The sequence below is a fragment of the Rhinoraja longicauda genome, chromosome 24 (assembly GCF_053455715.1).
Source record: "Rhinoraja longicauda isolate Sanriku21f chromosome 24, sRhiLon1.1, whole genome shotgun sequence".
Taxonomy (NCBI): Eukaryota; Metazoa; Chordata; class Chondrichthyes; order Rajiformes; family Arhynchobatidae; genus Rhinoraja; species Rhinoraja longicauda.
In genome coordinates, this window is record NC_135976.1 from 6,310,128 (window position 1) to 6,326,000 (window position 15,873).

General features: G+C 39.7%; 1 protein-coding gene across 1 annotated transcript; it reads right to left on the minus strand.

Moving 5' to 3' along the window:
* Positions 1 to 321: 321 nt before the first annotated feature.
* Positions 322 to 15,084, minus strand: LOC144605210 (olfactomedin-like protein 3). Its single transcript, XM_078420308.1, has 3 exons — positions 14,928 to 15,084; positions 4,776 to 5,058; positions 322 to 2,909 (listed from the first exon to the last, which is right to left on the minus strand). The coding sequence occupies exons 1-3, from the start codon at positions 15,033 to 15,035 to the stop codon at positions 2,125 to 2,127; spliced, it is 1,176 nt and encodes a 391-aa protein (XP_078276434.1). The 5' UTR covers positions 15,036 to 15,084; the 3' UTR covers positions 322 to 2,124.
* Positions 15,085 to 15,873: the final 789 nt, after the last annotated feature.

Sequence of the window (15,873 nt, forward strand, 5' to 3'; positions counted from 1 at the left end):
TCCAGAAATGCGCCTGTCCCGCTGAGTTACTCCAGCATTTTGTGTCCATCTTCGGTGTAAACCAGCATCTGCAGTTCCTTCCTACCCATAATGGAAGCTGTTGGAGATTTGACAGGATCACTCAGGCTGTGACCGCTGTAACCGCTCTGCAGTGGAAGAGTAGTCATGTTCATTAATCATTCCATGACTGTTGGGTTTGCAGGTATGGTGAAGGCATTCAACAAGACTTCTGTGGAAGGGCTTGTTTCCGCGGTGTATCTCTAAACCAAACTAAACTAAATCTAAGAGAAAAACTTCCATTCTCAGTCAAAAATGGTATGGAATGCAGAGCATTTTAATTTCTTAAATCAGCCAGTCTCACAATTACTGATTATTATTAGTGCAGCCAACTATAACTATAAACTCTACATAATGATTATATATAATAAAGTAAAGCAGTTAATGGGGAGTATAATCAAGATAAATATTGTAAATTAGTTGACAAAGCAACAGTGTGATGGTGTAAATGTGACATCAACTGATAATTCACTGAATTCATACTTGGGTTATGGATGAAAATGAACTTTACATTTTAGTATCAATGAGAAAGTCCATGCCAGATACTAAGGATGAGCCCAGTGGCAGAGTAGCAAGGAACTAGCTCAGCAAAAGGGTGTTAATTGGGACAATCAGTCACTAAAAGTATCTGGCTTAAAGCTCTAGTCCATGACAGAGTTGTAGGAATAGTTCATGACAATATCAGCATTGGGAGGTGTGGGTGGGTGGTGGTGTCTCATCAGACCATTTTGAAAAGGACTTCAGTCCATGACAGTGTTTGGTCCATACCATGAAGTATTTGGTTCATGATGTTGTCTGGGATGGAGATGTGGCAGTGTCTGTGTTGCAGTTCTAGCCCATGATTGCGATAGACAATGGACAATGGACAATAGACAATAGACAATAGAAAATAGGTGCAGGAGAAGGCCATTCGGCCATGCGATAGGAATGAGGTCTGATCATAAAGGTACTGTATAGTACCCAACAATGTCTGGAATTGAACTCTAGTCAAGGATAATGTTACAGTGGAGACACAATGACAACATGTGGACTATATGAAGAGCTTCTGAACATCAGCTGAACCAAGAAATCACCTTGTACCTAAACATTCAGAAATGATAAATTGAATTAACATGAGGCTTGAGATACAGGGCAGTTTGAATTCAATGCCACATTCAAAGGTTTCATTTGATAAATGAATTAATTATATTGAGATCTCTTAATATCTCTCTGGTCTTTTTTGTATTTCTTACTGATGAGCGTGAAATTATCCAAGGCGTCGTTGTCAGCTATGTCTCGGTGGTAGAACTCGCTTGTCTCTGGATCTGAGGGCTCTGGATTGAACTAATTCTTCAGAAACCTAAACAAATAATCCAGTCTGAGATTCAGGTCATGTTGTGGGACGTAGAATATTAGGAGCTACCTTTTGCAGAAATATTCTTCTACCCTTCCAGTCGGGTAGAAGCTTGACCTACAAGTACGCTCTCAAACAGATTGTATGGTCAGTGCTACTCATGAGATACTGCCGTGTTAAATTGGTTTCTGCATTTCCAACATCACAACAGTAACGTCTACAAAATTACTTCATTGGTCGTGAATGGTTTTGGAACGTCTTTGAAAGGCACTGTATTAACGTTGGTCCTTTATTTGGGAGTACTTATTTGGCATCTGAACTCATGAACACATTCACAGGAAACTCCGGTGCTCGCTATTTTAAATGCAGTGCCTGGTTTGGTGTGAATGTGCTTGTTGTACTTCTATTCCTCTGCTGTACAACATATGCTACTCCATCCACAGTGCTGCTGTGGAATGGCTACTGCAGCTCATACCTCTGTGCAATGCTCTTGATGCAACAAATGTAACACGTTGCCAGTGATATGAATGCAGTAAATTATAATTTTCTTCTTTGATGATTTGGCAGGCTTTAACATCGTAAGGCTAGGGTACTTAAACAGAGGCAGGGAAAATTAGCTACAAAAATCATCTGAAAATATTGTCATGTTATCCACCTTGCGGGTTCCTACTGCCTTTGAGTAGGCCCTTACTGCTCAGTCCTCCTGTTGATAATTTGCATTGAGGAGCAAAGTATTACAGTTCTGATTTCAGTTTCAGAGTCAGCCTGTATATTATTTGGTACCCATCATCCCAGCTGTACAGCTGCTTGTCTTTTGGGTTGTACTTGAGGCTGGCGACTGACCCGAATCGCCTGGGGAAGTACAGCAGTGGAGCCTGGTCAGTGTTCAGCATATCAGTGACGTCGTAAACACACTGGACGCGGGAGTGGCTGCGGAACTTGCTGTTGTAAACCACGTAGAGCGTCCCGCACACCACAAAGGCATTCTCGGCGTTCTCAATGGGGCACGGGGTGTCCCACATCTGCTCAATGCTCAGCGTTCTGTGATCCAGCCTCGCCAGGCAGATGTTCATCTCGTTCTCCCTGGTGGCGTAGATGGCCCACAAACCATCCTCGTCCGCCGCCAGGTCGATGTAATTGTACGGCGAGAGGCCGTACACTGGGATCTGCTGCTCGGCAGGGAACATGCCGCTGTCTGCCACCGTCTGGTTCTTCAGATCAAATTTGATCACCTGAAACTGGGGCGCACTTCTGATGTAATATAAAAAGCCTCTGTACACTATGTGGCCAGTGCCTGCCCACAGATGGGGCAGTTTGATTTTCTTTCCTTTCATCAAGCCGGTGAAATCGGTGAAGTCCTTCAGTCTTGCGAATTCATAGATTGTGTCGTTACTTACACCGTCAAAGATGTACACCTTCTCAGAGTCTGACATGACGTCCTTGGTCCAAAGGCCAACAGCACTCTCCAGCCTCTTGACCATTTTCATTGCTTTAATGTTGAAGACCATTTCCCCGCATTCTGGAAAGGAACGGAGTGAAAAGATCAAAGGGCTGAGAAGGACATTTGCTGCACATTGAAGGGGGGAACAGAAAGCACTTCCTCAGCCCAATGATCCCAATGGGGAAAAAAATAACTGCGCACAATTTAAAATAGGCTGCTCATTGTGCCATTTATATGCTATACCTTATCCATTCGTAAACGTGAACAAACTGCTGAATCTGTAGCTTCAAGTCCAATAGTGGAGAGACTGAAGAAGCTGGGGTTATTTTTGGAACAAATTAGTTTGAGAAAGAATCTGCAGCAAATGAAATAAATCTATTGACGGAAGTGGTTCAAGAACCAGGGGGCACGTGGGGGGGAGGGGGGGGGGGGGGGGCATATCATAAAGATAATTGGCAAAAGTGCCAAGGTTGACATATGGGAGATGTGCTGATCTGCAGCTGAGATTGAAAGAACAAGGAGAGATCTGTTTTCACTGTGGAAAGTTTGGGTCTAGATGCTTTGCTAGGAGTTGCAGAGTAGGCTGAATTCACCGCGTTGTTTAAAACAGAGAGGGATAACTTGCAGGGCTGTGAGGAGAAGGTGGTGGAGTGGGATTAGATGAGTCATTCTTCCACAGAGCCAGAAGGATTTATATTTATATTTAGAGATACAGCGCGGAAACAGGCCCTTCGGCCCACCGGGTCTGCGCCGCCCAGCGATCCCCGCACATTAACACTATCCTATACACACACTAGGGACAATTTTTACATTTGCCCAGCCAATTAACCTACATACCTGTACGTCTTTGGAGTGTGGGAGGAAACCGAAGATCTCGGAGAAAACCCACGCAGGTCACGGGGAGAACGTACAAACTCCATACAGACGGCGCCCGTAGTCAGGATCGAACCTGAATCTCCAGCGCTGCATTCGCTGTAAGGCAGCAACTCTACCGCTGCGCTACCGTGCCGCCTCATGGACTCCATCAGTGTTGTGGCCATTCTGACATTTCAGGTTCGTAGCATCGGCATTATTTACTCTTTTGGATTTTCCCCAAAGCATCTGTTTAGGGTTAGCACTTTTACTGCTTGGGAACCTCCAGGGTTAGTGACATTTGGGACTTTAATGGGACTTGCACACAGCTTGTCTGTGAGTCAACAGGTCTAATCATTAAACAATAGACAATAGGTGCAGGAGTAGGCCATTCGGCCCTTCGAGCCAGCACCACCATTCAATGTGAACCCTCTGAGTTCCTCCAGCACTTTGTGTTTTACTCAAGATTCCAGCATCTGCAATTCCTTGTGTCTCCATCTTGAAGGTCTGGACAGAAACTGACTGACATTCAACATGAGTCACATGAGACGCAAAGGTACTGAAGAAACACAGTGTGCATGCATTACCTTTCAGCAGGGGTTGGAAGGTTAGTTAGCCACATAGGCATGCATTAAATACACTGGGTCATCAGTAGGCCTCAAGACCATGCCTACCAAAAGAAAAGACTGGCACCTATTGTAAAAAAAATGCTGAGGATACCTATCACCCCATTCTAAAGTGGGGACTGCAAATGTGGTGGGGAGAAGGTTGCAAATGGGAGTAATCAGTAGTGAGAAAATGTATTTTTGGGAGGGTACGAAAAAGATTACCGAAGATGGGAAATATTCAAGGGAAGGAATGGGGCCGTGGTTACACGGGCAGGTAAGAGTGTAATGGATGTGATTAGTGAGTCTGAGCAGGAGACGGGTGGGGAATTAGTAGTGGGGAGTGTTCAGCACAGCTAGGTCGATACAATTAGAGCTTAGTTTCATGATGCCCCGTGCCCCCTTGTTGTGGCCTCGAGTGGTGCTCAGCCTAACTACCAGATGACTCTGATCGCCAATTTCCAAGTTACTATCAATCATCTCTTACCTGTCACCTTATGTTTGCGCTTCTTCTTTTCCCGAGTGCTTTCAGCAGTTTGATCGATAAGCTTCTCCTCCATCTCCAAACAGGTGGGCGCTGGATTTCTGGTCTCCAAATAGTCTAACTCCCGCTCCAGGCGTTCAATCCGGGAATTTGCTATTTCAATGCTGGTTCTTTGCTCTTCTTTCTCTTTGTCCAAGCTTTCAACAAGAGTAAGGATCTGTTTTTTGAACTCTCTGTATTCCGTGGAGTACCTCTGCGTTTGGTCGTACCAGACTGCAATGCGATCCTGTAGGAGGTGCACGTGGAGGGTTACCATAGCATGCAATGGAAGCTGTTGACTGTACCTCGGTACATGTGACAATAAACTCAACTGAACTGTTGCACCTCCAATAGTTGCAGAGGAAAGCAGTTTAGGGAAGAATGCACAGGAAGGGAGGAGTGGACCAGGGAGTTACAGAGGGACTGGTCCCTCTGGGAGAAGAAGATGTGGCTAATGGTGGAAACTCAATGGTGGGAATGATGAAGGATGATGTGCTGGATGGGGAGGTGCGACTCGTCCTTGATTATGCTGTTGGCCTTGCCGAGGTATAAATGGAGTCAATGAAAGGGAAGTTGGCTTGTGTGATGGTCTGGGCTGCGTCCACAATTCACTGCAATTTCTTGTGGTTGTTATTCTGGCAACATTCAATCAGACAATCGATCTCTGTCATCATGGTTTTGCCTATGATCGTGTCTCAGTCAGTCATGGCTACTCTCTCCGCAAACCTCAGTGATTTCAACTCAACATACCCTGTTTCATGGACTGGCGATTAGTTGGTGCATGGAAGGATCATACAAAGAAGCCTGAGTGAATGTTATCATGCAATATTTTTGGTTGACCACTACTGCAGCCTCACCTGTTTTGCCAAACATATCAAGATCAGTCTGAAGAAGGGTCTCGACCCGAAACGTCACCCATTCCTTCTCCCCAGAGATATTGCCTGTTCCGCTGAGTTACTCCAGCATTGAACGGTGAGGTCCAAGGGAGCTCTATCTCTTCTGCTTGCAAGGAGATGGGGAGAGATCAGAGATTGGAGAAATGAAAGCAATTCAAGAGAGGGATCCACGAACCACCGTTGTAGGAAAGTTATGTCTCCTGAAAAAAGGACATTTCGGGAAAAAAGGGTCCTGAAATGGAAGACTTCATCTTGAGAATAGATGTGGCGGAGAAACTGGGAGAAAGGGATCAAATCCTTACAAGAGAGAGGGTGGAAGAGGTGTTGTCAAGGTACCTGCGAGTTTACAGAAAATGTCAGTGGATAGTTTGTCTCCATGTTCTGCAACTAATAAGAATCAAGAGTGTTTAATTATCATATGTACTCAAACAGAACAATGAAGTTCTTACCTGCAGCAGATAACAGGGTTGTAAACACTGTACTGAATAGATAACATGATAAACACACAAAAAAAAAGTTCAATTAAAAAAACACAATGTCGTGCAAAACCAAACAGACCCCAACATCCCTAGTGGGACGAAAACAGTTCGTAGTTCAGAGTTTACTGGAGTTCGTAGTGTTCAATAGCCTGATGGCTGCAGGGAAGAAGCTGTTCCTGAGCCTGGACGTCCCAGTTTCAGACTCCTATATCTTCCCGATGGCAGGAGTGAAATGAGAGCGTGACCAGCATGGTGTGGGTCCTTGATTTCGCTGGGTACCTTATTGAGGCAGTGCCTTCTAGAGATCCCTTCGATGGTGGGGAAGTCAGTATCCATGATGGAGTGGGAAGTCTTTACCACTTTTTGTAATCTCCATTATTCCTATGTGTTTGAGTTGCCAAACCAGGCTGTGATGCAGCTGGTCAATATGCTCGCCACCATTCACCTGCACAGGTTCAAGAGAGTGTTTGACGATAAACCAAATCCCCTTAATCTAAGGAAGTAGAAGCATTGAAGGGCTTTCTTTATGATTGCATCAATGTGCTGGGTCCAGGGCAAATCTTCAGAGATATGCATGCCTTAAATGTGATGTTGTTGACTCTCTACCGCTGACGCATCGATGAAGATAGGTTTGTGAATCCTTAGCCTTCCTCTTCGAAAGTCAACAACCAGGGCGGCCCAGCGGTAGAACTACTGCCTCACAGCGCCAGAGAACTGGTTTTGATCCTGACAACAGGTGCTGTCTGTATGGAGTTTGTACGTTCTCCCCGTGACCTGCGTGGGATTTCTCTGAGATCTTCGGTTTCCTCCTATACTCCAAAGACATACAGGTTTGTAGGTTAATTGGCTTGGTGTAAATGTAAAATTGTCCCTAGTGTGTGTAGGATAGTGTTGATGTGCGGGGATCGCTGGTCGGTGCGGACTCGGTGGGCTGAAGGGCCCACTTCTCTAAACTAAACTGAAAAAAAATCAGCTCCTTGGTTTTACAAACGTTGAGAGCAAGGTTGTTCAGTTTAGTTTATTGTCACATGTACCCTTGTTGCATGCTATCCAATCAGCAGAAAGACAACATATGATCACAATCGAGCCATTTACAGTGTGTAGATACATGATGAGGGAATAACGTTTAGTGCAAGGTAAAGACATAAGAGCCCAATCAAAGATAGTCCAAGGGTCACCAATGAGGTAGATAGTAGTTCAGGACTGCTCTTTTGTTGCGGGAGGATGATTCAGTTGCCTGATAACAGCTGGGAAGAAACTGTTCCAGAATCTGGAGGTGTGCGTTTTCACTCCTAGGTACCTTTTTCCTGATAGGAGAGTGGGTAAGAGGGAGTGGCCATGGCACGACTCGTCCTTGATTATGCTGTTGGCCTTGCCGAGGTATAAATGGAGTCAATGAAAGGGAAGTTGGCTTGTGTGATGGTCTGGGCTGCGTCCACAATTCACTGCAATTTCTTGTGGTTGTTATTCTGGCAACATTCAATCAGACAATCGATTTCTGTCATCACAGTTTTGTCTATGATCGTGTCTCAGTCAGTCATGGCTACTCTCTCCGCAAACCTCAGTGATTCCAACTCAACATACCCTGTTTCATGGACTGGCGATTTGTTGGTGCATGGAAGGATCATACAAAGAAGCCTGAGTGAATGTTATCATGCAATATTTTTGGTTGACCACTACTGCGGCCTCACCTGTTTTGCCAAACATATCAAGATCAGTCTGAAGAAGGGTCTCGACCCGAAACGTCACCCATTCCTTCTCCCCAGAGATATTGCCTGTTCCTCCGCTGAGTTACTCCAGCATTTTGTGTCTATCTTCGATTTATTTTTATTTTTATTTATTTATTTTTTTAAAATATTTTATTTTTGAAAAGCATATGTACAAATCGAAATAAGAAGAAACACATTTGTTACAAAGTTCTTACATAGCTTCAATTTTTAAATTTTTGAAGAGAGAAAGTAAAAATAAAAATATAAAACTATAAATTTGGGGAGAGAGAGTAAGAGGGTTAAAAAAAAAAAAAAAAAAGGATCTAACAATAAAAATTAACGGGAGTAGATCCGGGAGACAAAAACCACAGCTGTACATCCAACCCCCAACTCAAGTTTCAACTTTTTATTTAAATTTTTTTTTATTTTAGTCCTGTGCCAAACCCATTTACTTTTCTAAAAATTCAATAAATGGAGACCATATTTTTAAAAATAACTCAGGTTTGTCGATTAAGGCAAACCTTATTTTTTCCAAATGCAGGGTCTCTGTCATTTCCATAGTCCACATTTTAATTGTGGGGGTTATTGGTTTTTTCCAAAATTTAAGTATCAGTTTTTTCGCAGTTATTAGACTGTAATCAAGAAAATGTACCTGACTTACTGTAAAATTTGTAGTATGTTCTGATAATCCTAATATAATTAATTTTGGGTCCATATCTAATTTTTTATTAATAACTTTAGAAACTATTTTAAAAATCTCCAACCAGAAGTTTTGCATTTTTATACAAGTTACGAAAATATGAGTTAAATTAGCTTCTTGAAATTGACATTTATCACACATAGGAGAGATACTAGGAAAAATCCTATTGATGATGTATATGTTGTAAACTTTCATCCCATATATCTTGCATTATAAATTGATTCAATTCGTCCTCCCATGCTCGTCTATAAGATTCTGATGACGGAATGTCAATGTCAAGGAGAGTATTGTAAATAAAAGATATTAATTTATTTGAGTTATAATGTCGATTCAGGCATACATCAAGTGTTTCTGGACCTCTAAACTTATATTCTTGCATGTGTGATTTTACATAATCTCTAAGTTGTAAATATCTAAAATAATTATTAACATGTAATCCGTACTTCTGCTGTAACTCCTGAAACGAAAGAAAAGTTCCCTTATGATAAAGATCTCCCACCCTTTTGATTCCATAACTTTTCCATTGAGCAAAGCCTCTATCTAAGACAGACGGTTTAAAAGAAGGATTATTCGCAATAGGAAGGAAAACAGATAATTTACTAAATTTTAACGTAAGCTTTAATTGTTTCCAGGTACGGATAACACTATGTATAATGGGATTACCTCCATATGTTTTTTTATTTAAATTTATTGGAGCTAAGAGGATCGCACCAATATCGAATGGTAAACAATCCTCTTTCTCCATCTTTAACCAATCCGGTTGTTGATCAGAATCATCCAACCAGCAGGTTATATTTTTAATATTAACCGCCCAATAATAAAATAAAAAGTTAGGTAAAGCAATTCCTCCATTAATTTTAGACTTACATAAGTGTCTTTTATTTATTCTATGAGTCTTGTAGTCCCAAATAAAATTAGTAACAATTGAATCAATTAAAAAAAAAAACTTTTTTGGAAGATAGATCGGAATTGCTTGAAATAAGTATAGTAGCTGTGGAAGAAAGATCATCTTTATAGCATTACTACGACCAACTAATGATATAGGAAGTGTTTTCCAAAATTGGATATTTCTGTGTAATTTAGCAAGTAAAGGAGGAAAATTTGATTTAAATAAAGAAGTATATTTCCTAGTCACGTAAATTCCAAGATATTTAAACTTTTCATAGGCAATTTTAAAAGGAAATTGTTGAAGTATGGCCGGATTATGCTCCATTATTGGCATAATTTCACTTTTATACCAGTTAATTCTATAACCTGAAAATGAACCAAATTGAGTTATGAGATTTAATAAATTCGGAATGCTAATGTCTGGCTTTGTAATATATATTAATACATCATCCGCATATAAAGAAATTTTATTGGTTGTATGTTTAGTGTTGTAGCCATGAATATCTGAATTTGATCTAATACTCTCAGCAAGTGGTTCTATAATAAGGGCAAATAAAAGTGGTGATAGTGGACATCCTTGTCTACAACCCCTAGCTAAATGAAATTTAGATGACAGCATTTGATTAGTTAGTATTCTAGCTGTTGGGGATGTATATAAAAGTTTCACCCATGCACAAAAATTTTCACCTAGTTGAAATTTTTCCATCACTGAGAAAAGATAGGGCCATTCTACTTGATCAAATGCTTTTTCAGCATCTAGCGAGATGATTGCTAAATCTTCATTTAATAGTCTATTTGAATAAATTATATTAAACAAGCGTCTCAAGTTGAAAAATGAATATCGTTTGGCTATAAAGCCTGATTGATCGGGGTGTATCAATTTGTCTATAACTAGACTTAATCTCTGAGCTAAGATTTTCGCTAATATCTTCTGATCAGCATTTAAAAGAGCTATCGCCCTATACGAACCAGGGTCTTCAGAATCCTTATCTTTTTTAGGAATGAGGATTATTGTTGATTCAGTCAGAGTTTGTGGCAATCTCTGTTGTTTAAAGGCGTGACTATATACAGTTTGCAAACGTGGAGAGATCAAACCACTGAATTTTTTATAAAATTCATTATTTAAGCCATCAGGGCCAGGAGTCTTCCCATTTTTCATGGATTTAATAGTCTCTTCAACGTCTTTCATAGTTATTTCTGCGCCCAGTAAATTTCTATCACTCACCTTCAAACCAGGAAGGTTACATTCCTGCAAAAACTTTTGCATCTGCGCAGAAGTATCTGTTATTTTTGATGAATATAATGACTGATAAAATTGCAAAAATCTCTGATTAATATCCTTAGGTAGTTTAAGCAAATCTCCATTTTCTGATCTAATTTTATGAATTGTAGAATCATCTTCTAATTTACGGAGTTGACGTGCTAGCAATTTCTGTGGTTTATCTCCAAATTCAAAATGTTTTTGTTTAGTATATTGAAAAAGCCTTAAAATATGAGCTGAAAGGATATAATTTAACTTATATTTGAGAACTGCAATTTTATTATGTATTTCAGTAGAGGGAGCGATGGCATTTGTTATGTCTAACTGTCTTATCTGACTTTCCAGGTCATTCTGTTCAGCTCGGTTCTTCTTGTTTTGAGACGCTTGAAAAGCAATAATACATCCTCTCACAAACGCTTTAAATGTTTCCCAAAGCAGGGACGCAGGTGTTTCAGGAAGGTAATTTGCGTTAAAAAAAATCTCAAATTGCGATTTAAGATAGTCATAACATGCTTTTTCATTTAAGATTTGCGGATTAAATCTCCAATTAGTCTGTTTCCCCGTTACTCCTTGGAGTTTTACCCTAAATGTTAAAGGGGCATGATAGGATATAATAATATTATGATATTTTGAATTATACGTATAAGGAATAAGTTTGGAGTCCACCAAGAAATAATCAATTCTTGAATAAGTTTTATGCACAGGTGAATAAAATGAATACTCTCGGCCTGAAGGATTATCAATCCTCCAAACATCTTTTATATTTGCACTATTTATATAAGAGTTTAATAATTCACACGACTTGGATTTTGTTTTCCTTTGAGTTGAAGATCTATCCAAATAAGGATCTAATGTACAATTTAAATCTCCTCCAATTATCAAGTTATATTGTCCAAATTCTGGAATGGTATTAAATATATTTTTTTAAAATAACGGATTATCAAAATTTGGTGCGTAGACATTCACCAATATCAATTTTGTAGAATATAGTTCTCCCACTAATATAACATATCTACCTTCAGTGTCGACTATAGAGGAAGTATTTATAAATGGTATACCCTTACGAATTAAAATAGCAACACCTCTTGATTTAAAGGGAAACGATGAGTGAAATACTTTATCAATCCATTTGCCTTTCAGTCTATTATGTGCTACATTTTTTAGATGAGTTTCCTGAAGGAACATTATGTCTGCATCAATAGATTTTAAATGTGAAAGTACTTTACCTCTTTTAATTGGTTCATTAACACCCTTGACATTCCAACTACAAAATGTAATACCTTTAACCCCTGTTTTCCTAATAGAATCTTGCATCTTAACCGATAAATGGTCTATAATAAAGCAAATGGTCTGGCACCCGGACTACAACATTTTTCTTGAATGAGGGGTGGATGATCTTTTGTACAGCGTAGAGTGTCTCCCGGAAATATCTCCCAAAAGTATATAATTTCTGAAAAATGACATGATAATAAAAGTTAAATCTAAAAAAAAAATCAATATATAAAAGGTTAAAAGAGTGCAGGAAAAAAGAAGAGACAACTAAAACTACAACTACAATTAGTGCAGTTAGTGTTAGCCACCCTAAGGTGGCAAAAAATCTAAGGACTTCCGTGAGATGTAAAAAAAAATAATACTAGCTCCGTTTTTTAACACAGTTATTGTTTTTTTTTAATTTTTTTTAAAAAAGAGAGATAAACGGGGCAGGCCCGAAACTAATTAGTCTATAATAAATCGATTTTTCTATCTAAAGTGTATTAATTAAGTATTCAAAGTAAGGTTTACATAAATCAAATATTACTTATACTTCTTATTAGTAATGATTAATAAAAATATATATGTTTTTTAATTAATAATTATTAGTTACGGTTAATATACGTATAGTATATACACTAAACTTAAATCTTTGAATTTTAATATTTTTAAAGTCCAATTAGATGTCTGCCAATTAAGATAGCCGTGAAATCATAATCAAGCTTTCAGCGACCTTTCGATCTCCCGAGCAAATTCCAGTGCTTTATTATGGTCAGTAAAAAAGGATTCATTTTGATTGTAGGTCACTCGGAGTTTTGCTGGATACAACATACCAAATCTGAGCGCTGGGATCTTCTTGAGAATAGATCTTGTCTCATTAAACAGTGCTCTTTTCTTAACCACCTCAAAGGGGTAGTCTCTGAAGATGCGAATCTCATCGCCTCGGAATGATAAAGCTCTGTTACTAGCAATTCTTGACAGCATATCTTCTAAAACGTGAGCATTATGCACCCTCAGAATCAAATGTCTTGGAGGCGCATTAGCACCTGGCCGTGCTCTCAGTGCTCTATGGGCTCGATCCAGCAAGGGCTTTGAATCCATTTTCAAAACTTCTTGTAATAACTCAGCAGTAAAATCACGAAGGTTTTTATCTTTTTCTTTGCCTTCTTTAACTCCAAGGATTCTTAAATTTTGTCGTTTTGAATGACCCTCTAAGTCAATACATTTTTCGGTTAATCTCATCAATAAATCAGAAAGACGCTGAGTCTCCGACAATACTACTTTTGTAGTTTCAGCACTCGTCTCGGCTAAAGTTTCCAACTCACCTAAAGCCTCATCATGTTGTTCTATTGACGCCGTGATGTGGTTCAGCTTACCAGAAAAATCAGAGTCCAACTTTTGTAACTTGGAGGTTACTTCCTCCATGTGTTCATTCATAATTACACACATTTCAGTCTTTGATTTATCCAACTGATCCTTAATAGTAGATAGTATTTCCCCCTTCATTCCTTTAAGGGAAACTAATTCAGCTTTCATCTCTTGTAATTCAACTGTCATATTTACCACTTGAGACTTCATATCTGAAAGCTCCTCACCCACAACGCTGCGAAATTCTTCCAATCCAATTTTTTTAGGCTGTGGATTCCGGGTTGTTCGTTTGGCAGTTTCATCCTGACCCAATGCTGAGGTTTGAGCTGTAGCAGAGGCTTCCATCTGTCTTGGTTCTTCTTCTTCCACGGTTCTTGTTTTACCCGTTCCTTTTTTAACGGTTTTTAACGGGGGGGTGCGACTTGTCGACATTTACTTTTAAAAGTCGCGATCTGATGACGTCACCCACCCTTCGTTGAAAATTGCCGGTAAGTTGCAACGGGCCCGTCCCGTTCCTCTCTTCCTAAATCGAAATGTTCACGGAGCTAGTTGACGTGCGACTTGTTCAGTCCATAACGCCACCGGAAGTCCTTATCTTCGATTTAAACCAGCAACTGCAGTTCCTTCCAACACAATGATGTTTGAATAATGGGCCAGAGATTTGATTGCATTGTGCTGTTTCTTTTAACTTGACACTTCTCACTTTCACACCAGGCAGTGTGTTTATCAAATAATATAATGGAAATATGTCTTATGAGTTAAAACTGAGGTTTGAAGATATAAATTCCAGGGAGCCAATGCAAACAATGACTGAATACAATCTTTAAAAAAACTTCCTGGCACACTGCTTGTTTAACTGTTTATGTCAAAGACAGTTTATCTCAGTTCAACTCCAAATTGAGGAAAGTAAGTCCCAAACTCACCATGTGTTTATTTTATTCTATAAATCACTTACCCTCTCACTGTCCTTTGATACATAGTGCAACTTTGCATTGGCCCATTGCTATATTCATTTATCTGATTATGTTTGTGCACTGCTATTGAAGGGCTTCCTAGTTTCAATCCATTTTGGAAGTTCATTTTAAATCTCCTCCAAGGGTAACCAATTCTCCAGTAAATAGTTTGTTCTGGATATTTTAAAGATCAGAGGGGTTTTTTTCAGTAACTGTATATTATTCCACATATTACGACACTAAATATATTTGCAAAAAGATCTCTCCATTTTAGTGCCATTCAGAGCATTTGTGTGAATGCTCACATCAACATTAACACAACACCAAATAAAGCAACCAGTGGAATATTAGAAATTTCTAGTATCGCACCTGGTGTTAATGTGAATTTGAACATTCATACAAATGCTGTACAGTACTTGAAATTAAAGCAGTCAGACTTGCACTCCAGTCTCCAAAGAAAATGTAGTCCTTCTACATAAGCAAATCGAGCTAGTGAAAGGAAATGTGAAGGACAAATCCTCAATTCCGGGCCTCACGGACCACAAACCGATAAATCTTAAAACAAAATTCTGTTTCCTTCATTGCAAATTAGAAAGGATTCACAGACTTACCTCAAAAGAAGACAGTCTTCTCTCAATGTATTCCATGAACTGGGTTTGACACTGCACTGCCAGAATCATGGCTGATGCCATGGTCAACCACTGGATCAAGGTCCCCATCTTTTGAAATGGTCCTAGATAGTGACCTGAAAGGGAGTGTGTGACTCTCCGAGTGTGAGGACTGGGAGGATCATGTGCCTGTGCTTCTCGGCTGAGGCTGGCTCCAGCTCATGGCTTTGGAATGCACCAGCTCCAAGCAGCGGGTGGGGGCTCGGGTCTATGCAATATCCACAGTCAGCCGCTGATTAATTCCATATGTTTTCCTCATCGTTTGTTTTAGAGGGTCAGGGAAAAGTAGATCAAAGAACTAGAAGGAGTTATGTTAAATTAAACATCAGGATAGTCATCTGGAATAGGCAATATATTTACAACTGGATTATAACCTGGGCATGCTTTAACACGTTGATTCATTCTACAAGTTTCTATGACAATATGGCATATGGAAGCTTTAAAGTCACAAAAGCATCACAAGCCATTCTACAGGTCAGCTATCAACTCAAATGGACAGTATGTTTGACACAATCTTGGTCTGGGAGGAGATTTTAAGGAGTATTTTGATGGAGGGGAGAGGAGTGAAGAGGTGAAGATCTATGGTGGGGAATGGGACGGGAGAATTTCCAAGACTTTAGTCAGCTGGAGTCTAGGCCACTATCTTGAAGATATAGACAATGGAGATGAGTGGAAGCCGGAATCAGAGGATCACTGAGATATACAATGGTTGGAAATTACAAAGAAATGTAAAAGTGTGGCATGTTGGTATAATATCAGGAAAGTGTGCAGCTAGGAGCACTTTTTGAGTTGGAATATGGCTAATTAATGTGCTGCCGCCTGGCTACCTGTTCTCATTAATGAGTACGAGATACAAGCAGCAGCTTTGAACCAGAAACGTTTTAATGAT